This window comes from Pleurodeles waltl, chromosome 6, assembly GCF_031143425.1.
Source record: "Pleurodeles waltl isolate 20211129_DDA chromosome 6, aPleWal1.hap1.20221129, whole genome shotgun sequence".
NCBI lineage: Eukaryota > Metazoa > Chordata > Amphibia > Caudata > Salamandridae > Pleurodeles > Pleurodeles waltl.
In genome coordinates this window covers 214,885,161-214,904,208 of record NC_090445.1, presented here as the reverse complement: position 1 = coordinate 214,904,208, position 19,048 = coordinate 214,885,161, and the positions used below count along the sequence as shown (strand labels likewise).

The following is a 19,048-nucleotide window of genomic DNA, read 5'->3' as shown; positions in this document are numbered from 1 at the left end:
GAAGGTTGGCTTGGATATCCCACAAAAAGCCAGGCATCCTCAATCAAGCGTGGCACCTCTGGGCCAATGTTGATGCAACCACTTTGCCCAGTGAGTCGGTCGTGTCTGGTCCACATAAGATCGTGAACTTTGCTGCATCTCTCCCACCAGCAAATGCTTGGGAAAGTATAGCCCGTGCCTCCTCCAGGACCTGTGGCAGCACTTGCGCAACTGTATCCACTGCGTGTGGGAATAACAGCCCAAAAGGCATGTGGTTTTCACAGACTGCAATGCTAGCTGGCAGAAGAAAACTTCTTCCCAAGTCTATCCAGCCTCCTGGATTCTCTATCCAGGGGTGTGGAAGGGAGTGCGTCAAAGGGAGGTGGAGACTAGGATAACCAAGCTCTCATGTGTGGGGTGTTGTGTCAGAAAATGTGGGTTGCCAGGAGCAGAGCGATGGCGGAAGACAATAGTCCTTTTCACAGGAGCCCCTGTGCCGGGTTTAGACCAGGTACCCAGAAGGACATCTGTAAGGAGGTTAGTCCTGACTGCCACTAAAGACAACTCAAGGTTCAAGACCTCAGCTGTTCTTCACACCACCACTGAATATGAAGCTCCCTCCTCCGTAGCCACGGTAGGGGGAGAAAGCATGATAGTATTTGGAGAAGTATCCAGTCTGCTGGCTTCACTCAAGTCTGAATGCCAGTCCACATATTCCTCAGGGTGCTGATATTCTTAAGGGCCCAGGGACCCCTCCCATTAATCTTCGAGGCCTAGGCCATAAGCAAAAGGCTCAGGATCCGACCAAAAGGGCACGGCTCCCACCAGTGAAGGAACCTGCCTCATATTACACCCATCCGGCTCTGCATCGGAGTCGGGAATTACATTGGGTTTGGTGCTGCCCAGTGGTGCAGAAGGTGCTGGAGCATCGGCGTCTGGAGTGGCACCAGGGAAGGTTGAGGTGTCTCAACTGTTGTCGGTCTGGATCCAGAAACAGATCCTTGAGTCCCCTTCTGAGTCTGGTGCGGAGCAGCTGGCCGAAACCGGAAGGGGCCCTTTCTGACTCTGCAGTGCCTAAAGGCTCTCCAGCGGGGCCATGCTGCCCAAAAATGAGGCTCATGGCCTCATAAAATTCTATAGGGTGGGCTGGGGTCGCTCTAGCTACCGGAAACTTGGGGAGGCACACAGTCGACCCAGGAGCAGGTCCCTCAAAATAAGGCCTAGAGCGCCGATACTCCCTCATCTCGTCGGCTGACAGATGAGGAAAATGGGAAGCATGCTTTGACTTTTTACTTGTACTTATCCGAAAGTCCCGAGGATAGAGTGGGGCAACGATGGCATCTGGCACTACAACCAATCTTGGGACTTCTCACGTGATAGATTTCAGTCTGTGAGGAACAGAGTGTCGGGCTGTCATCAGCTTTAGGCACCGCTCCCTCAAAGCCTTCGGATTCATGGTCAGATATTGATCACGATTTCAGGTCTTGGTCGTGCTCCAAACACCAAAGGCACACGAGGTGTGGCTGTGTAACAGACATCCAAATAACAGGAACCGCAGGGCTTGAATACGGTCTTCCTAGATGACATTCTTGATGCACTAGGATTATAGAAACCCGATAAAGTCTTGACAAAGGGTGACTCCTATATAGGACCCACGATGTTATATCCGGCAAGGATGACGCTGACTGAGCAGTTTCACGTACCCAACTGCGCGCAGGGGTACTGCTCACGAAAATCTTCCGGACCCAGTCTGACACCTGGGAAAAATTTAAGACAAGGAATCTACAACTAGAAACCTTCATCAGATTCTATTATTTAAAAATAAAATATTAGCTAATCTATGGAGTGCTTGATTTCTTGTCTATTAGTTTGGAGGTTATTTTCTGGACTGAGTATATGTTTAATGGGTTTAAGTGAAGTTATCTATAGAGCAGCACTTTAATGTTCCTAGTTACAGGAGTCACTTCTGCTTCTTGCAGAGGAAGAAACACTGCTAACTTTTCAGCCTTTCAATTCCGTCAATTGCTGCACAGCAGGATAAAGGAAAAGGCCCCAGGGACAAAGTTGCATTTTCATTACTTTTTAAAACTTTTTCTTACGACTTTGCTTCCTTGGTAGCTTTAGAGGATGGCAGACATTCTAGACCTTTATCTTTGCAAAACTGTAGTGAGTTCAGCAGACTACCGGAAAAATCACCACAAGAATTGGCATAGCCAATAGGTCTCGCATTTTGGATGTGAATGCACTATTTTTGTGTTTCTATTGTGTTAAACAATAACATCTCGCATTACAACTACAAGCGAAAAAACAGCCCTAGATGTGTGCGACATGGTAATCACACGCTTCAAAAATATTAAAGGACAGTTGGCGGCTGTGGCCAGCTCCTTGTATTAGACTACCAATATGCTTTGTGAAGAGGGGTAGAGGTAGAGAGAGGGGTAGAGGTAGAGAGGTAGAGGGAAAGAGAGGGAAAGAGAGGGGTAGAGGGAAAGAGAGGGGTAGAGGGAAAGAGAGGGGTAGAGGGAAAGAGAGGGGTAGAGGGAAAGAGAGGGGTAGAGGGAAAGAGGGGTAGAGGGAAAGAGGGGTAGAGGGAAAGAGAGGGGTAGAGGGAAAGAGAGGGGTAGAGGGAAAGAGAGGGGTAGAGGGAAAGAGAGGGGTAGAGGGAAAGAGAGGGGTAGAGGGAAAGAGAGGGGTAGAGGGAAAGAGGAGAGGGGTAGAGGGAATGAGGAGAGGGGTAGAGGGAATGAGGAGAGGGGTAGAGGGGATGAGGAGAGGGGTAGAGGGGATGAGGAGAGGGGTAGAGGGAAAGAGGAGAGGGGTAGAGGGAAAGAGGGGTAGAGGGAAAGAGGGGTAGAGGGAAAGAGGGGTAGAGGGAAAGAGGGGTAGAGGGAAAGAGGGGTAGAGGGAAAGAGGGGTAGAGGGAAAGAGGGGTAGAGGGAAAGAGGGGTAGAGGGAAAGAGGGGTAGAGGGAGATGCAGAGGGAGTGAGGTAGAGGTGTAGAGGGAAATAGGGAGAGTGAATTAAGAGGTAGAGGGAGACAGAATTAGAAGCAGTAAAGAGAGGGAGGTAGAGGGAGAGAAACGTAGAGAGGAAGAGGTGTAGAAAGGGAGAGAGAGAGGGGGGTAGAGGTAGAGAGGTGTAGAGGGAGGTAGAGGAGTATAGGTAAAGAGGGAGAGCGAGAATTAAAGGGCGAGTGAGAATTGGAGGTAGAGGGAGAGAATTAGAAGTAGCAGGAGACGGAGGTAGAGAGGTAGAGGGGTAGAAGTAGCGGTAGAGAAAAAAGTAGAGAGTGGGGCAGACAGAGGGGTAGAGGTATAGGTAAGCGTGGTAGAGGTGTAGAAAGGTAGAGGTACAGGTGCAGAGGCGCAGAGAGGTAGAGGTGCAAAGAGGTAGAGAGGGGCAGAGGTACAAAGAGTGGGGTAGAGATAAAGAGAGGAGTAGAGGTACAGGTAGAGATGTAAAGAGGTTGAGGTGTAGAGAGGTAGAGGTAGAGATAGAACTAGAGAGGGTAGAGGTTGGGAGTGGTAGAGAGATGGGTAGAGGTAGAGAGGGTTAGAGGTGGAGAGGTAGAGGCACAGAGACAGATGTAGAGGTAGAGGCACAGACAAGTATAGCGCTAGAGAGAGGTAGAGAGAAAGGTAGAGAGGGAGGGGCAGAGGTAGAGCGGGGTAAAGAGAGGTAGAGGTAGATCGATTTAGAGAGAGGTAGCTAGAGAAAGGGGTGGAGGTAGGGAGAGAGGGGTAGAGGAAGAGGAAGAGAGAGAGAGGTAGGTGTGGAGAGGAAGAGAGAGAGCTATCCAAGAACAAAGCGCCATCACAAACAAAACCTGAAACCTTCTGTGCCTTTCTAAACACAGTGTTTTCATTGGTGTGGTGTGAACACAGTGCTATGGACAACCAAAAAAACACACTAAGGTTGCAATACCCAGACAGGAAGAGGGGCCATCACACACCGTAACAGGAGGAAGAGTGAACGTAGGGTGATGGGCAACAAAAATGTTATGCTATGTTAAGAGTTTTGTAAAGCACCTGGTTACTCCATGCTGGAGGCTCCCCTACACAGACCAATGACTTAACACCACACCTCTTATGCGCAAATGTGCACTTAGTGAAATCGCCTGGGAAGGAACTAATCACACAAAGGAGGGACATTTAGAAAAATGCACCAATAAACAGGAAGCATTTAAGACGAGCACAACAAAGAGCAAATGGCAATAGTGGGTGTGGTTAAAGCCCATTGACTGAATACAGCACAGCGCATGTGCTCTGCCTAGACTCAGGCTTAAAAAAAAAAAAAAAGTCTCTTCCTTTCAGTGTGACATTTGGTGCTATGGACTATACAGATTAAGCCATAACTATTTCTAAACGATGAACTGTTCATAGGCAAAAGTGCCTTAAACCAGTGCTGATGAGTAAAGTCTAGAAATTAGCCCAAAGGGACCAAGTGTGAATCGTAAACCGAAGTCAAAATCCGGCTTGGCCATTAGTATAGCTACACAAAACTGTTTTTGACCTGGCTGATTGTGGTCCTCTTGTTAACCTGTGTCCGTATCCGTCTTTGGCTTTTTAAAGTACCACTGACACGGATTAAGAGTGGAATCAAAAGTATGCTCTCTTCAAATTGGGGTGTCTAACCTACTGATGAATTTGGCTAGGGCAAACAGGAAAAATTAGGCTTTATTAACACATCCCTTGACATCTTGTTCTGAGGATTAGAGAGCTTTGAATCCTTGCTGGTAACAAAAGATGCAGCTCATAAAAGTGATCTATAATGAGGAGTGTTCGCAGTGTTGTAGAGATGGAACACTATAAGTCTAGAACTCTATACACTGCCATTTTAAGGTCATCCAATTGAAAGCAAGGTGATTTAAGGCAGTATTTACTGCAGCATTTGAGAATCAGATGGATCTAAAAAGTAGTGCCAAATTTCTGGCCCAGAGAAAACGAAAGGTTCAATGATGGCAGTTTGCTGGTGTGGGCAATTAGCTGCAGAGATCAAATTCGACTTCCTGTACCAGAAGAGGTGGAGACTCCAACGGTTCAGGTACAGAACTACTTCTTGATTCCTTACACTTTTCTCCTTGTGATGCAGATAAAGAACAACATTCAAAGAAAGATGTGGTACTGGATTCTATCACATGGAAAGAAAAGTCCTTTAATAATGAAAGGCCTACAATATTTAAGACCACTGAGAGGACCGCCCACAGGACCCAAGACAAACTAGTACAGAGTTATGGCACAGAATTCATCAGTCCATAAATGGTTAAGCTTGAAATCCTGTTTAACGCCAAGAGTCCCACAAGCCTGTTTGATGAGGGTGTGATGGAGAGCACACTTCTATGCATTATAGGTCTGTGTGCTTAGAGTATTTGTTACTTGATTAGATGGCTGAGTGTCCCGGAACACAGTAGCCAATCTTTATCTCAACACAGTTGTGGATTCCAAACTAGATACTGTGCCAGAATCTTCCTCAACTGAATCTTTCTCAACCTATTACAACAGCCAGCACATGACTTCCTGCAGGACCACTCCCTCCTTAGAGACTGAGAAGACTGTGACCTCAGCTGAATTCTGCACTTCATCCACTGCCTGAAGCCTATCACTAATGAAGTGTGTGGAGAGGGACGCAAGTACAGGACTGGCAAAAACATCAATAGCAAAAACAGAACAGGGGGAATGATCAAATAAGATGAAGCACTAATCTAGTTCCTGGCTTCTCTACATACTAGCTGGATGAAAATGAGCTTCTAAGATATACATGCTCATGTATGCACAAGTTATCCTTTATTTCAATCTGGTGCATGCATTTACATACAGACTTGTTTACACAAATTATCAGGACAAGGTAAGCATGGAGATAGACATTTGAACCATCTACTTCTGTACTTATCTCGTCTACATTAGCATGAGATTCTTAAAAACACACCATCCATCCATTTCCTGAAGCTCCCAACAACAAAGTGAGGCTGAGTGCGACGCAAAACTGCTGGTGTCTAGAAAACATTATCCTACGGAGTCACAGGGATTTGGGTACACATATCAGACCTTCTTACATGTACTGGAAGCAACCTTTAAGCAAGCATGGAAATGTGCATCTGTAGCTAAGATTCTGCACTCTGAAGAGTGGCTATGTTGTCACACTGCAGGTGCACACCAGCACAAGTAAAGCCCCAGCGGCAGACTGAACCTGCAATCGGAGGCATAAGAGGAAAGGAACCAGACAGACTCACCTTTGGCATGGGGCAGCACCCCCATTCTCCGGAAGCTGTTCTGCAGCAGGTATTGTCATCTGGACAACTGAATGTGTCATCACAAGCAATATCACTTCTGCCTGGTATGTTCTTCACATAAGCGGGGGTCTTAGAAAATAAGGCAACCATATCTTCTCCACCAACACAGGTTCCTTCGTCTAAGTTACAAGTATATCCATTAGGACAGCAATGAATGTGATCAGAACAGCACAGTGCCTGAAAAAGAACAAACAAATTAAGTAAAAAATGCTAACTATGCAAGAACTATATTGGGACAGTAAAGTAAGAGGGCAAAACACTTGAGTATTTATATTAAAAAATACAATACATCCTGTCCTTTTAGACTTTATTTCTGTGTGTTCCCACTGTAGACAATCCCACACTAGGCCATTTGCAAGGGATCGAGAAGTGGATATGTTTTAGCTTCATGATCTTAGCCTGACAAAAGTTCACTATCACAAGGCAATAGGCAGCACTGAGGAAACAATGGAAGGTATTAAGTTACAACAGTTTGTCAGCATTAGTATCTTTCATAGACTCACAAGCTTGAATCATCCTCGGACTGTAAATGATTCAAGCATTGGAACCTCTGAAAAATCCAAAACTAGACAGGAAGGCTGATTCACCTAACAGGTAACCCCAATTTTAGGGAGAAGCTTCTGCTCACAGATACAACAAATTCAGGCTGTCATGGGAGAGAACATTTGTTCTTATGGAGACACATACATGCATTCACTCAAGGTTCTGGGCTGCCACTTGGCCCAGAAAGTGCTAAGACTGGGTAGCTAGCGCCTAATTTGTCCAATGGGGAGTAAAACAAGAGTTATACACCTGAACCATCACAATTGTCCTTTTAGTTTGAACCACAACATGGTTGTCTGCTGACAAATGAAAAGGTTCAAATGTGGTGAAACTCCAATGGACAGAATGTCAAATTGGATGAAGGATCAATAAATAGACTTCAAAACGTAAGTTATGTGCATGTTATTTATCCTGCCATTGTATGGTGGGGTATCATAAGTCCTAAAAGAAAATTGGGAGTGGGGTATTTATTATCGACCTAGAGTCATATACATTGAGCAGTATACCAATCCTACCACTGCAAACCACGTCTGCCATGACCATCGGGGATCAGTATCAACAAGGTCATCATTTAGAATGAAAGAGTATTCTAAGGAGTATCACTTTTTGTACCCCATCGTTTGCACAAACAAAAAAATGAAATAACTGGCACTTATATTGCTGCAACATTGAACTACCAGGCGAGGTCCCCTCTGAAAGGAAAAACAGGTGGGTAATTTGATGCAGCCTAAAAGTAACTTGTGGCTGAGATTCATTTAAGCATTCCTTCTATCACATTTCTGTTTTCCTCGATTCAAAGGGTAGGGCCTGACGTGCGTCTCACACTCACTGTACCACAGATCTCAAGCTGCACCTTGTAGGGAAGTTTGGGCTACACTGTATAGGAACACAACAAAGTCTGTTTAAAGTGGCAGTTTGCTAAAATAACAGAGCTCAGTAACAGCAGTCCTGCCCAGAAAGTTAACTTTCCAGACTCATTCGTTGAGGCCTGGCAGAGTGGAGTATGTGCTCATTCAGTACTCTATCTAGACCAGTGCTCTACAAACATTTTAATGCTGCATGCCCCCCATTTGAAAAATAAAAATTCTTGGGCCCCCCTCAGAATTCTTCACAATTATTTTATGAAGATTGCAATGTTTAAATATGTCTAGACCTATTTAAACATTGCAGTTAAGTACGGTTACTTTTTTAAAAACAATGCAATAACATGCTTCTGCTTAAAACAAAGCCCTGTTATCTGTAAAATGTTTCTTTTGGCCAGAGCTTGCTTGGCACCCCCCCGGGTTCACTTGAGGCCCCCTTGGGGGGACCACCCCCCCAGTTTGAAGACCTCCGATCTAGACTGTGCAAAATGCAGTAAGGAGACCATAATGATCTATTCGACTGTGCAAAGAGTGAAAGTTCTCAGTCTTTTAATTGCTCAATATTTCCTCCACCCTACTTTCAAGGGTGGTATTACTAAATTTACTCTAGATTGTCATTAGGTATTTCACCAGCTTGCAGTTCAGCTGTGTGCTAGTCAATGTGAAACAGGCTGACAGCCCGTCTGCAGTGGGGTATCCCTGAGCTTATTTATTTGCAATTTTATATACCGCGGACATGGCCAAAAGGCATCAGAGTGCTTTACAACATACAAGATGCAGTATTACAAAGGGATCCATTAATAGTAGTTAAGCTCTGACATTTACATCAGTGCATGAATACAGGAGTTAACACAAGAGACAGTTACAACAATAGGGCAGAGGACATGAACAGTTAAACTAAGGTAGATCAGGATGCAGTGGAGAAAGTAAATAAGCTTGGTCGGGGTGAATTAACCAAGATGTCTGTAAAATAGGAGGAGCTTGAGATTATTTTTAAAGGTTGCTAGGCAGGAGGTTAGACTGAGGGAGGGAGGCAGAGTTCCAGATTCTAGTGGCACTACCAGAGAAGGACTGCTTCATGTAAAATTCTCAACTGAAGGAGGGGGTTTCCCAGAGCAGGGATTGGGCATTTCTGGAACCGCTATTCACACCAAATATAGTCAGTTTCTCATTTAGATAAGAGGGGCGAGGTAGGGTGAAGCACTCTGTGTGCAATGCAAGCAGTTTTGAATTGGGTCCGTGCTTTAATGGGGAGCGATTAGAGATTTAGACGGGCAGGTGAGATATGGTCAAATTTCTAGAGACCCAAGACGAAGCATGCTGCAGCATGTAGTATTGTTCTCAGTGTGCCTGGGTGAACTTTGGGAATGCCTGAGAGAAAGGCAATTTTATGGTCTAGTCAAGAGATAACGAGAGACTGGACCACTGTTTTGAGGTATTGTTCCAGAATCAATTGTCTGATACCCCAAAGCAGTCAAAGCTGGTGTTGTGCACTGTAGGCCATGGCTGCTATGTGGCTGTGAAGACTGAGACCATTATCAAGAGTGATACCAAGAGATCTAGCGGTCTTGAGAACAGCGGGCTGCTTTCGAAGGCGGGAAAGTTGTCCATCCATTCTTGAACAAGCATTTTTGCTTTCAGAGGTGAGATCAACAGAAATTCTGTTTTAGTTGGGTTTTAAATGGTGGTTGGACATCCAGTTGTGAATCTTTAAGAGTGTGGTTGAAGGGTAACGTCCTCCGGGGATGAGATTTTCAAGTATAATTGGGTATCATCAGCATAGAGGTTGAAGAGAATCCCAGAATTTGAGAATCACAGAGGTTCTAGGTAGAGGTTGAAGATAGTTGGGAGAGGATCGAACCTTGGCGATACCTTTGTGTACGCTGACTGGTTTAGAGAACAAGTTGCCCAGTTTCACAATTAGGGAATGGATGGATAGGTAAGAGGAGAACCAGTTGAGAACAGTGCCTCCACATCCCAAGCGTATTTCAAGAATACAAAGGAGGTCACGATGGCTGACAGTGTTGAATGCAGCAGTTAAATTTAGGAGGACCAGGAGGCAGGAGTTGCCAGAGTAGAGGATTCCAAGGGGAATCGGCGACTATTTGGAGGATCGCAGTTTCTGTATTGTGATCCTGGCGGAAACCTGATTGGAGAGTGTCTAGGAGGTTGTTTGTTTGAATGTGTGAGGCTAGTTGAGACGCTACACAACTTTCAATAATTTTGCTTAAAAATGGGATAGTGGAGACTGGGCGGTAGTTCTTCGGTCGGGTTCTCTTGATCGAGAGTGCTTTTTTTTAAAGAGTGGCATGATTTGACTCATTTTAAACATTCAGGGAAGAGGCTTTGTGAGAGAGGAATGGACCATGGTGGTCCATATGGGAAGTAGGTGTGTGGTTTTGCTAATAGAGGCAGTGTAGGAAGCCTGCCTGGTGTGTGATGAGCACCTATGGTGTTATCACCCTATTCCAGGTATACCCTATTAGAAAAGTGTAGGCAGTGTCTAGGAAGCAAGGGCTCTCTAGAGGTAGCTGTGAATGAGCAGCGAAGACTTATCTAGGAGACATTCAAAACTTATGCAATACCACGATAGTCACACAGCACTCTCACACCTGAAAGAACCAGTGTTACAAAAATAAAGGTACTTTATTAGGGTAACACGGAGAGTAGAGGTAAGTTCCTTGTTTTCCCCAAAACCAACAGGGGGACTTTGGAAAAGGATTATACAAGACCCAACCAAGACGGGAAGAACCCAAAACGTGGATCCTGACAGAAGATGACCTGCAAAGGAAGGGGACTAAGTCCAGTTTGTGGAGTGTCCGGTTGTGGCAGGAGCCACTACCCACCCTTCTGTGGATGCAGGACCAGGTCGACAGGGACGAAGAATGCCAGCACTGCAGCATCTGGAATGAAGAGAAGTCCCAGTAGTGATGCAAGTGGTGTCTGACGTCGGTGGTCAAGATGCAGTTGGTCAGTGGTGCTGGAAAACCAACATCATGTCTTAGCAAATGCAAGAGACGGAGAAGACATTTTGCAAAGCTGAAGAGGATCAGCAAGGCCCACAGTACTCAGCCAAAGGAGGAGAGTCTGGGGTGACCGTCAGCAGTCGAGTGAGTCACAAGAAGAGACAGCCCCCACAGGCAACCCTCTGGCAGCAGGCACTGCAGATGCAGTGAGGCCCACTCAGCACACCTGAAGAGGAGTCCTAACTCGCTGGAACAGCAGACAGGAGACTGTACTTTGCAGGAAGGAGTGCCGGGACTACAAGAAGCCTGAAGATCCCTTGGAGGAGGAATTAAAAAAAGCCTTGGTAGTGGCAATAGTTGTGGTGCACAGGGGTATTGTCCTTCAGGGAGAGCAAGGGCTTACAGTCTCCCAAGTTGGACAGCTGGCAGAGAGGATCAAGGGAACCACTACAGACCACCATCTGTGATGCAGGATCCACGCAGATCTGGAGAAGAGCAGATCCAGGCAGCCAGTCGTTGCAGTTGGTTCTGTAGATGCAGGGGAGTTACTCCAAGGGAGATTCCTTCTTGCGTCTTGTGCAGGGTGAACAATCCCCACCCTCAGAGGATGCACAGCCAGAGAAATGTTGCAGTTGCTAGACAGAGCCGGAGAAACAATGTTGAAGAAAGGCAAACAGTTAAAAAGACCCACAGATAGTTTAATGGACTAATCAGATAGTTAGATTTAAGATAAGTGAACAGATTACTCGCTCTCGATACAGGTACTGTCAAAAACAGACGAGTCAGTGAAGGAATCACTGATGTCAGAAAAACATCCAGAAGCAGTTTGTGCAAACACTGGAGTCGATGTCAGAAAGGTAGAACTGACAGATGTGGTTTGCAGGTAAACTACTCCATCCATCTTTTGTTGAATTTGAATAACACGGGTCTGAAGTGTGGACGTTTATTGTTGTATAAAAAGTGACTGGTGCTAATGAAAGATGATTTTTCACCCTCCCCAAGCTTAGAGAAGTGTCAGCATCTTTGGCTAAAACTTGCAGAGGTACATTGTGGTTTGTAGTGAGAGGGATTCGGGAACTACCCAGGAGTCTGCTATGTAGGATTGGCCACATGGCATAACTAGACATTGTTGATGGAGACCAAGCGGTTTCCTTTAGAAGCAGGCAGCGGTAGTAAGAGGACAGTTCTGGTACTGCATATTCCCAGGACTGGAAGTGGTGCTCAATATGAAGGGCTGAATTAATTTTTCACAGCAACTTTCTTGCACCAGATCCCCAATCTTTGGAATTCAGCCGGTTGGTGTTAAGTGTGTATCCCTTATTCCCAAGGTGGCGGCACATGCAGATGAGTTTATCATGGAACTGCTGTAATTCCTGCAAGAGAGTGACACTCATTTATGTCAAAAGGTGGGCCTGCTGCCATTGTGCAGAGCCATCATGATCCGGGACATACATAGGTATGCCAAACAGAACCTCATATGGGGTGTGCCCTCCCAGGGCCCTTCTAGACAGATTCAGTGCTCTCTGGACTCCATGTAGGTGATAAAGCCAACTATGACCCCATACCTAATAATCTAACTGTTAAAGATTCCTTTCTCTCTTTTTATTCACTAAACTATACTGCTGCCCTCAGGATGATAGGGAGACGAATAATGTAATTGGATCCCCCCTCCACCCACCCCCCCAAACATCATTATGGTGTCCCAGAATGCCCTTGAGGCAAAAACAGGACCCTGGTCTGAATGAAATGCCGCAACTGAATATGTCCCGATAAAGACGTGAAAATCTTTAAGAAAAGTGTGAGTGTCGGCTGATCGGTTTAGCCATACCCATAGGAATCTGGAGCAAGAGTCAATAGCGATGTCAAAGGACCACAATGGTCCAGGTACACACATTGTAGCGGTTTGCTGGAAATTAGGAGGGGTGTCTGCCGTGGGCGCTTGACGGTGGATTCTTTTATTTGTTGACAGATGTCACAACAAAGGACATACTGGTGTGTCTGTTTATATAGACCTGGCCACCAGTAACGTTTTTGCAATAAGAAAATAGTAGTCGCCACACCTGCATGGGCCGAAGCAACTCTCATATCACCCACCCCTGGTTTTGTTACAAAGGCAATGTTCTGAGCACTTATGTGGTAGGAATATTTGTCCGGATACCCCTTTGGTAGGGGCTTGCTTTCTGCTGCAGCTTTTACAGCAGCCAGTGGTTCATCATCCAACTTTGTTCTGAAATGAGTAATCGCAACAGAAGCCATGGCTATTGCTGATTTGGCTGCTTCATCAGCCAAGGCACTTCCTGCAACGTGTATCCCTATACGTTGACGGCTCATTCTATGGACTACATGGGCAGTGGGTAGCATCTCTTTCAGATCTGCTACTTCCCCCCACAGTAATTTGGGTTTGATGGTGTTCCCTTTTGAATCTCTGAACACGTTTGGGTGCCAGTAATGCAGATATTCATTAAAGGACTGAACACAAAAATACGAATCACACCCTATTAGTTTTAGCTGTTCCGGATCCTATGTTCCAGTGCCAATACCAGAGCTTTAAGCTCTGCCAATTGTGTGGTGCTGTTCCCTAAAGTCTGTGTCTAAGTGTTCTGAGGAAGGAAATTTCCATTCTCCATGACACCACTCACAACTGCACAGGCTGCAGAGTACTGTTGTTTTGTCCTAACGCCAGTTGTGCTGAACCATCAGTGTAAATGAATGTTTGATATTGATTAAGAGGTGTTGGAAAAGGCTCTTTATCCACGGATATCCCCAAACATTTTGCCTTTCTCCTATTTTTCTGACCCTCTTTGTTGGCTTTAGGACTGGGCAATTTACAACTGCTAATCCATGCTAAACTGCATGCACTCTCTCCCGTAAAACTTGGTATAATTGGCTTACACCTATTTGGCTTAAGTTACCTATGAGTCCCTGGTAAAGTGGTATCCCATATACCCAGAGCCTGTAAATTAAATGCTACTAGTGGGCCTGCAGCGCAGATTGTGACACCCACAGAAATAGTCTTTCAATCTTGTCTCAGGCCTACCATTGCAGTGGCTCTGTGTGCAGTTTACTGCCAAATTGACTTGGCAAGTCCAACTACTTACCAAGACCTGACCTCCCTTTTTACTACACCTAAGGCACCCCCTAAGGTAGGGTGCTGTGAAGTAAAAGGTAGGACATATAGGTTTATGTGTTGTGTGCCCTAGTAGTGACAAACAGCTTATTTTGTTTTTCACTGTGAGTGCTGCTACTCTCATAGGTTTGCATTGGGAATTTCCTTATATAGGTCTAAGTGGTAATTTCTGATCCGTAAGGAGTAGTAGGGGTATGTTTAGTATGTATGGAATGGTGGTGAGGAATCCTGCTTACTGGTGTAGGTGGATTTTACATTCCTTTTTTAGAAATGCCACTTTTAGAAAGTGGGCATTTCTGTGTGCTTATAACTCTGGTGCTTTGCAGCATGACTCCAATCAACATCTAGGGTAGAGTGACAGCCGGGCTTTGTGCATACTCCCCAGACAGCCATCCATCAAGGAGGGTTAGGTGTGACAGGGTTACATCTGCATACGTATGGTCTTCCTGGGCTGGGAGAAGCAGGTGGGGGACACTTTACACTTGTAAAAGTTGTGTCCTGCTCTCACACAAAGGGCTTAACCCCTACTGATGCCTGGAGCCAGGGTGGAGGAGATCATAAACTCTTGGAACTGGTCAGATGTTTGGGACCTTCTCCCACCTTCTGGAAGCTGGGCATTTTGAGCATAAGTAGACGGGTTCTTGCCCCCAGATTGGAGAGAAATTTTGGAACTGGGACTGAACCTCTGTTAGAAGAACTGCTGGACTGCATAAAGGAACTCATCTGGACTGCTCTTCTGTGGTTGCCCTGCCACCTGCTGCTACTGGGTGGTATAAAGGACTCCCTTGTTTGTTTTTCTGCTTGTTGCCCTTTGGCCAGCTGCTCCCTGACTGTGCTCATACAGAGACACTGTGGCCCCACCAGGAGGAACCGCCACTGGAACATTGGTTGTGTGGTGTGCTTGCCTGCCTTTTTGCCTTGTGCGACCTCTCCCCCCTCAAGTCTTCTCCCAGGGACCAACATGAGATTATTGATGTGCATTTGTTGCTCCTGCAAATAGATATATAGTGCCTGGAGAGTGCTATACTTTTGCCTGTTGTCAGCGTGTGAAGAGCTCTTTTCTAGTTATTGCCTTAGCACAGGCGAACCGCTTTTAGTTTCCCTTCATCTTTTGCATAGCTTAGAGGGTGCTCTGCTGGGACTTCGCTGTGCTTCTATGCGTCCCGGGCAGCCCCACAATGAGAAATCCTGGCAGGAGTGAGGGCTCGCCCCACAAGCGGGAGTCCATAAGATTCAGAGTGGCGGACGGGGCCGGATTCCCCGTTGCCCGGTCTTCACACTTCAAGAGGCCACTGCACTGCTGCTGTGAAGGACCTGGCCTGGCCCATGATTGCAACACCCTGAGAATCCCCCCTCAAGGGGACCCCGCCAGTGGATTTGTGTAAAGGATCCCCCCAGCGCAGCCCTCTTTCCCAGCTACATCGTCCCAACACTGGAGGTGCCCAAGTCAGGCTCCAGGATGAGAGGTTTGAGCGCAGCCCTCCTCCCCTGGAATCTGCCGGCTGCGCAACGCAGAGAAGAGCTCCCATTGCACAAACTGGCCCATTGCCTTCCCCACCAAGGTCTGCCACAAAGAAACATACAGCGGGAGAACTCGTGCTGAAGCAGGAGCAGCAGAGCCTCCCTTTCCTCCCAGAAGGCAGCCTAGGGTCACGGAGACCTTCTCAGGTATTGTGCCTGCGCGCTGAACCGCGTGGGTGTGGTCAAATCAGGTAGGACCTGTCAGTCTCCTTATAGTTGCAATCCGTGCTTGTGGCAACCCAGGTGGGGTAACGGGGTCCCTTTGTTTGTGTAAGATCACTCATCGAGGTAACCTCCCGATGACACCGGGGGATTTATGGACCCATTCTAATGATTGGTCCTTGCTGTGTACTTTCTTTACCCAAACTACTGTATGTGGAGCTGCTGTACATACAGTCTGGATATCAGCACGAAAAGGACACTGTGCTCTATGCCAGCAATTGTCTTGCATGCATTATAATTAGGAATTGTGCCATTACAGTACTAACACTCATGTTTCCCCTTGCATCATTATGATACTACGTTCCACTACAATAAGTGTTACACCATAAAAATACTTGTGAGCTGGGATGTTTCTGATCTAAGATATATAAACACATTATAAATATAAAAAAAATTTATACAGTCCTATGTGAGGTCTCTTTTTGTGGTGTATTTATTGTGTCGCTGGCATGAGTGTGTTGTGCAAATGCTTTACACATGACCTATGTGGATAAGCCTGACAGCTCTGTGCCAAGCTACCAGGGATGAGCACAGGTTATCTTTAGTGTATAACCACCTTGCCCGGACTAGAGTGGTGGGTTCTGCCTGGCTTAGGTGCACACCCTAGACAACCAGAAACCCCATTTCTAACAAGAGGCAAGATATTTATTGGTACTGGGTACTCAAGCACATATTGAAGGAATTCTTGAATCTGAAGTTTTGGATCAAAAACAATCTACATCAGTGGCAGTCAGACTATGTCCATTGGATCCAACACGGATGTAGTGCTTCAGCATTAGGGACCTTAGCTTTTGTAACCGCCTCAAGGGCTCGTATGGGGGTTATGACAATAATGCATTTACCCTCGACCAGAGGTCTCTCTTTTATGACAGCCATCTGAGCAGCAGTCAGAATATTTTCTGTGGGAGCAAAACGTTCAGTTGTATGCTATAGGTACAGTATCACCTTTAATAAATGTTATATAGGTGAATCAGATGGCACCAGCAATTACTCTGATGACAAAATCTGTGTTGTTGTTACATGCGTGTAAGAGTTTTGCTTAAAGCATATCCTGCTGAAATGTTCTTAGAATGCTTGTGTGTTCGACCAGCCAATATTTACTTGAAAAGTCAGGGCGTATTAAATCATAAAATGGTTTAATGTGTGGTGCATTGTCTGGAATGTAAGTTTTGCCAAAATTGAAAAAGCCCAATAATGACGTACTCGTTTAGTTGTTTGGAACCCCCACCCCCTCACTTCATTTAACCGGTGAGTCCTGAAAGGAACAAGATTGACGTGTAACATTATACTGATATCCATCAGGAGTTTTCAAACTATCCCTAATTCTTAAGTTGTATTGTTTCTCAGAGGTCGCTGGAAGTGGAGATTATTTTATTTATCACAGCAGTTTTCTTTAGAACCCTCCGTTGCTTGCTAGGTAAAATCCATATTGGATTCACCTTGTAGTAGTAGTTTACTTAGTCTGGCTCCCAGACTATATCGACCTACAATAGTAAAGGGTCTCTCCGATAAACTTTGGCAGCTCACGCACCCGATCCTGTACAGGAATATCCCGAAGCCGCATGAGGAATGCCAGAGCTACTGCTTTCCCTTTAGGATTACTTAATATTATTGAGGATACTGTGGCAAAGTTGGCCATTAATTGCATCCAAGTTCAGGGTCGGGGCATCCCCGAATTCATCCTGAATTTATTTTAAGAATTCCCAAAGATTCACAATTGTTGGTGTACAGTGAGCAGTAGTGTAGAGTGCAGCAAATACTGCACCACATGTGCCATAGCTGTCCACTGAGGGAACATCCCGAACAGCAAGTACACTGTGAGAATAGTATGTTTATCTTGGAGTCCCAGAGGGGAAACATTGCTTCCAAAGCACTTATTTTTTGTGCTTACCAAAACATAATTTCTTCACATTTGGTGGGTACCTTACCCATGATCTAATGTACTGCAGCAGGATTAATGCCTCCCGTAACCATATGTGGTTGCGCTGGAGCAGTCTTTCCTGGAGCAGTATAATGTTTGCATCACAGATTGTATTAAATATCTATATACTTGTACCAATTCATTATATAGGTGGCGCACATTTGCTACTGCCATGGTGTTAGCATTAGGGTGTGGTGTATATGTGGCCAACTGTGGCCATGTAGGACCTTCATTACTTAAAGGACCTAGTCTAATGTTGTGTCAAGACAATTTTGGTGTTCTTGATAAGATAGAGGCATTTCTAAATATGCATATGCCTGGGTGCGTTAGTAGGAGTGTATTGATGAAATACATGTGTGCTCCATTCCACTGCTTGAAAGGTGACTGTAGAATAAAAAAAAAAAAACAACTTCAAATGTAACTGCTCCTTCCTCCTCTGTGAGGCCATTATTTATTAAAGGCAATTACAACCCATTGGGGTTCCGCACATTTCAATATTGTATACTGCAGAGACAGGGACACCAACTGGGGATTTAATCCTTTTAAAGGTTCAAGTATAAACAACCTAAAGTCAAAACAGGTACTGCCTATCCTAGCTGAGGAGAATATCCCTAAATCCACAAACAACTCTGTTTTAGGTATTTAGCATGTAGAGATACTTGGGAGATCTGTAATTCAGTGCCTAACCAACACTGGCGGCACCATGTTGTAAAGTCTCTTGTTATAATAACAAGTCTTCTGGATCTGGGCGGCAGCACCACCAGGCGCGGGTGACTGAGTCTGATCCTATGCCGTGTGACCGACGTCAGGCTAACCCTTGTGGCTAGCTAGTAGCACCTCACCAGTACCCAGGAGAAAAAGGTGATTTGTGTCAGTCCTTAGCAGGTTATCTGGATTTCTCAGGGAAATCGTAGTAGAACCCCTCTCTCTGTCGCATATGGCTTACACATACAAAGGCAATACAGAAGCAGGACTAGGTTCAATAAGTTTTATTGAATCAACTACATTCTATGTAAAAAGGCATGTATTGTTATTATGAGGATGATAACACATAATAAAAGCAAGGCATTGACAAGAAAAGTGAAACATAGGTCAAGTCACACCACATTGTCACAATAATGGTTCTAAAATCTATACCTGCACTACTAAGGTTCTCTTCAAGAGCATGACAGTTTAAGCCCTAATCTGCCCATCAGGCCCAGTGGGAGAACCCCATCACCCATACCTGTGATTGTAGGTAAAGAAGAGGTCTGGTGGTCTACTGCAAATTTCCCCACATGGAGGAAGACACTGTCAATTCTCAGCAGAACCTGCAAGGACAACGTGCAGCATGTAATGGCAAGTGGCTGCAATCCCCCTCTATCGTGGGAAACACCTCCACTAAAAGAAGGCTTCTTCTAAAATAACAGAAAAATAAAAATGCGTGCTACTGAGTGAAAGGGCACAAGCTACAGGCCTAGGCTAAAATAATGTGCCTGTGTAATAGCTAAAGTAACCTCACGATGGATACCACTTCATATTCTTGAAATGTAACTGCTGCACAGAGGTAGAAGTGCAATTAATAAAAGTATGGAAACTGTGAACCTGAGTGCAGTGGAGGTGGGGTTAGTAAGTGTG

At 45.5% G+C, this 19,048-nt stretch overlaps 1 protein-coding gene across 19 annotated transcripts in view; it reads right to left on the bottom strand.

Moving 5' to 3' along the window:
* GRN (granulin precursor) overlaps window positions 1-19,048 on the bottom strand; it is a 1,029,241-nt gene that overhangs the window by 396,639 nt on the left and 613,554 nt on the right. For all 19 annotated transcript variants that reach the window (XM_069237890.1, XM_069237896.1, XM_069237897.1 and 16 more), the window contains one exon: window positions 6,209-6,445. In XM_069237890.1, coding sequence (XP_069093991.1) covers window positions 6,209-6,445 — 237 coding nt within the window. The remainder of the gene's footprint in view (window positions 1-6,208; window positions 6,446-19,048) is intronic.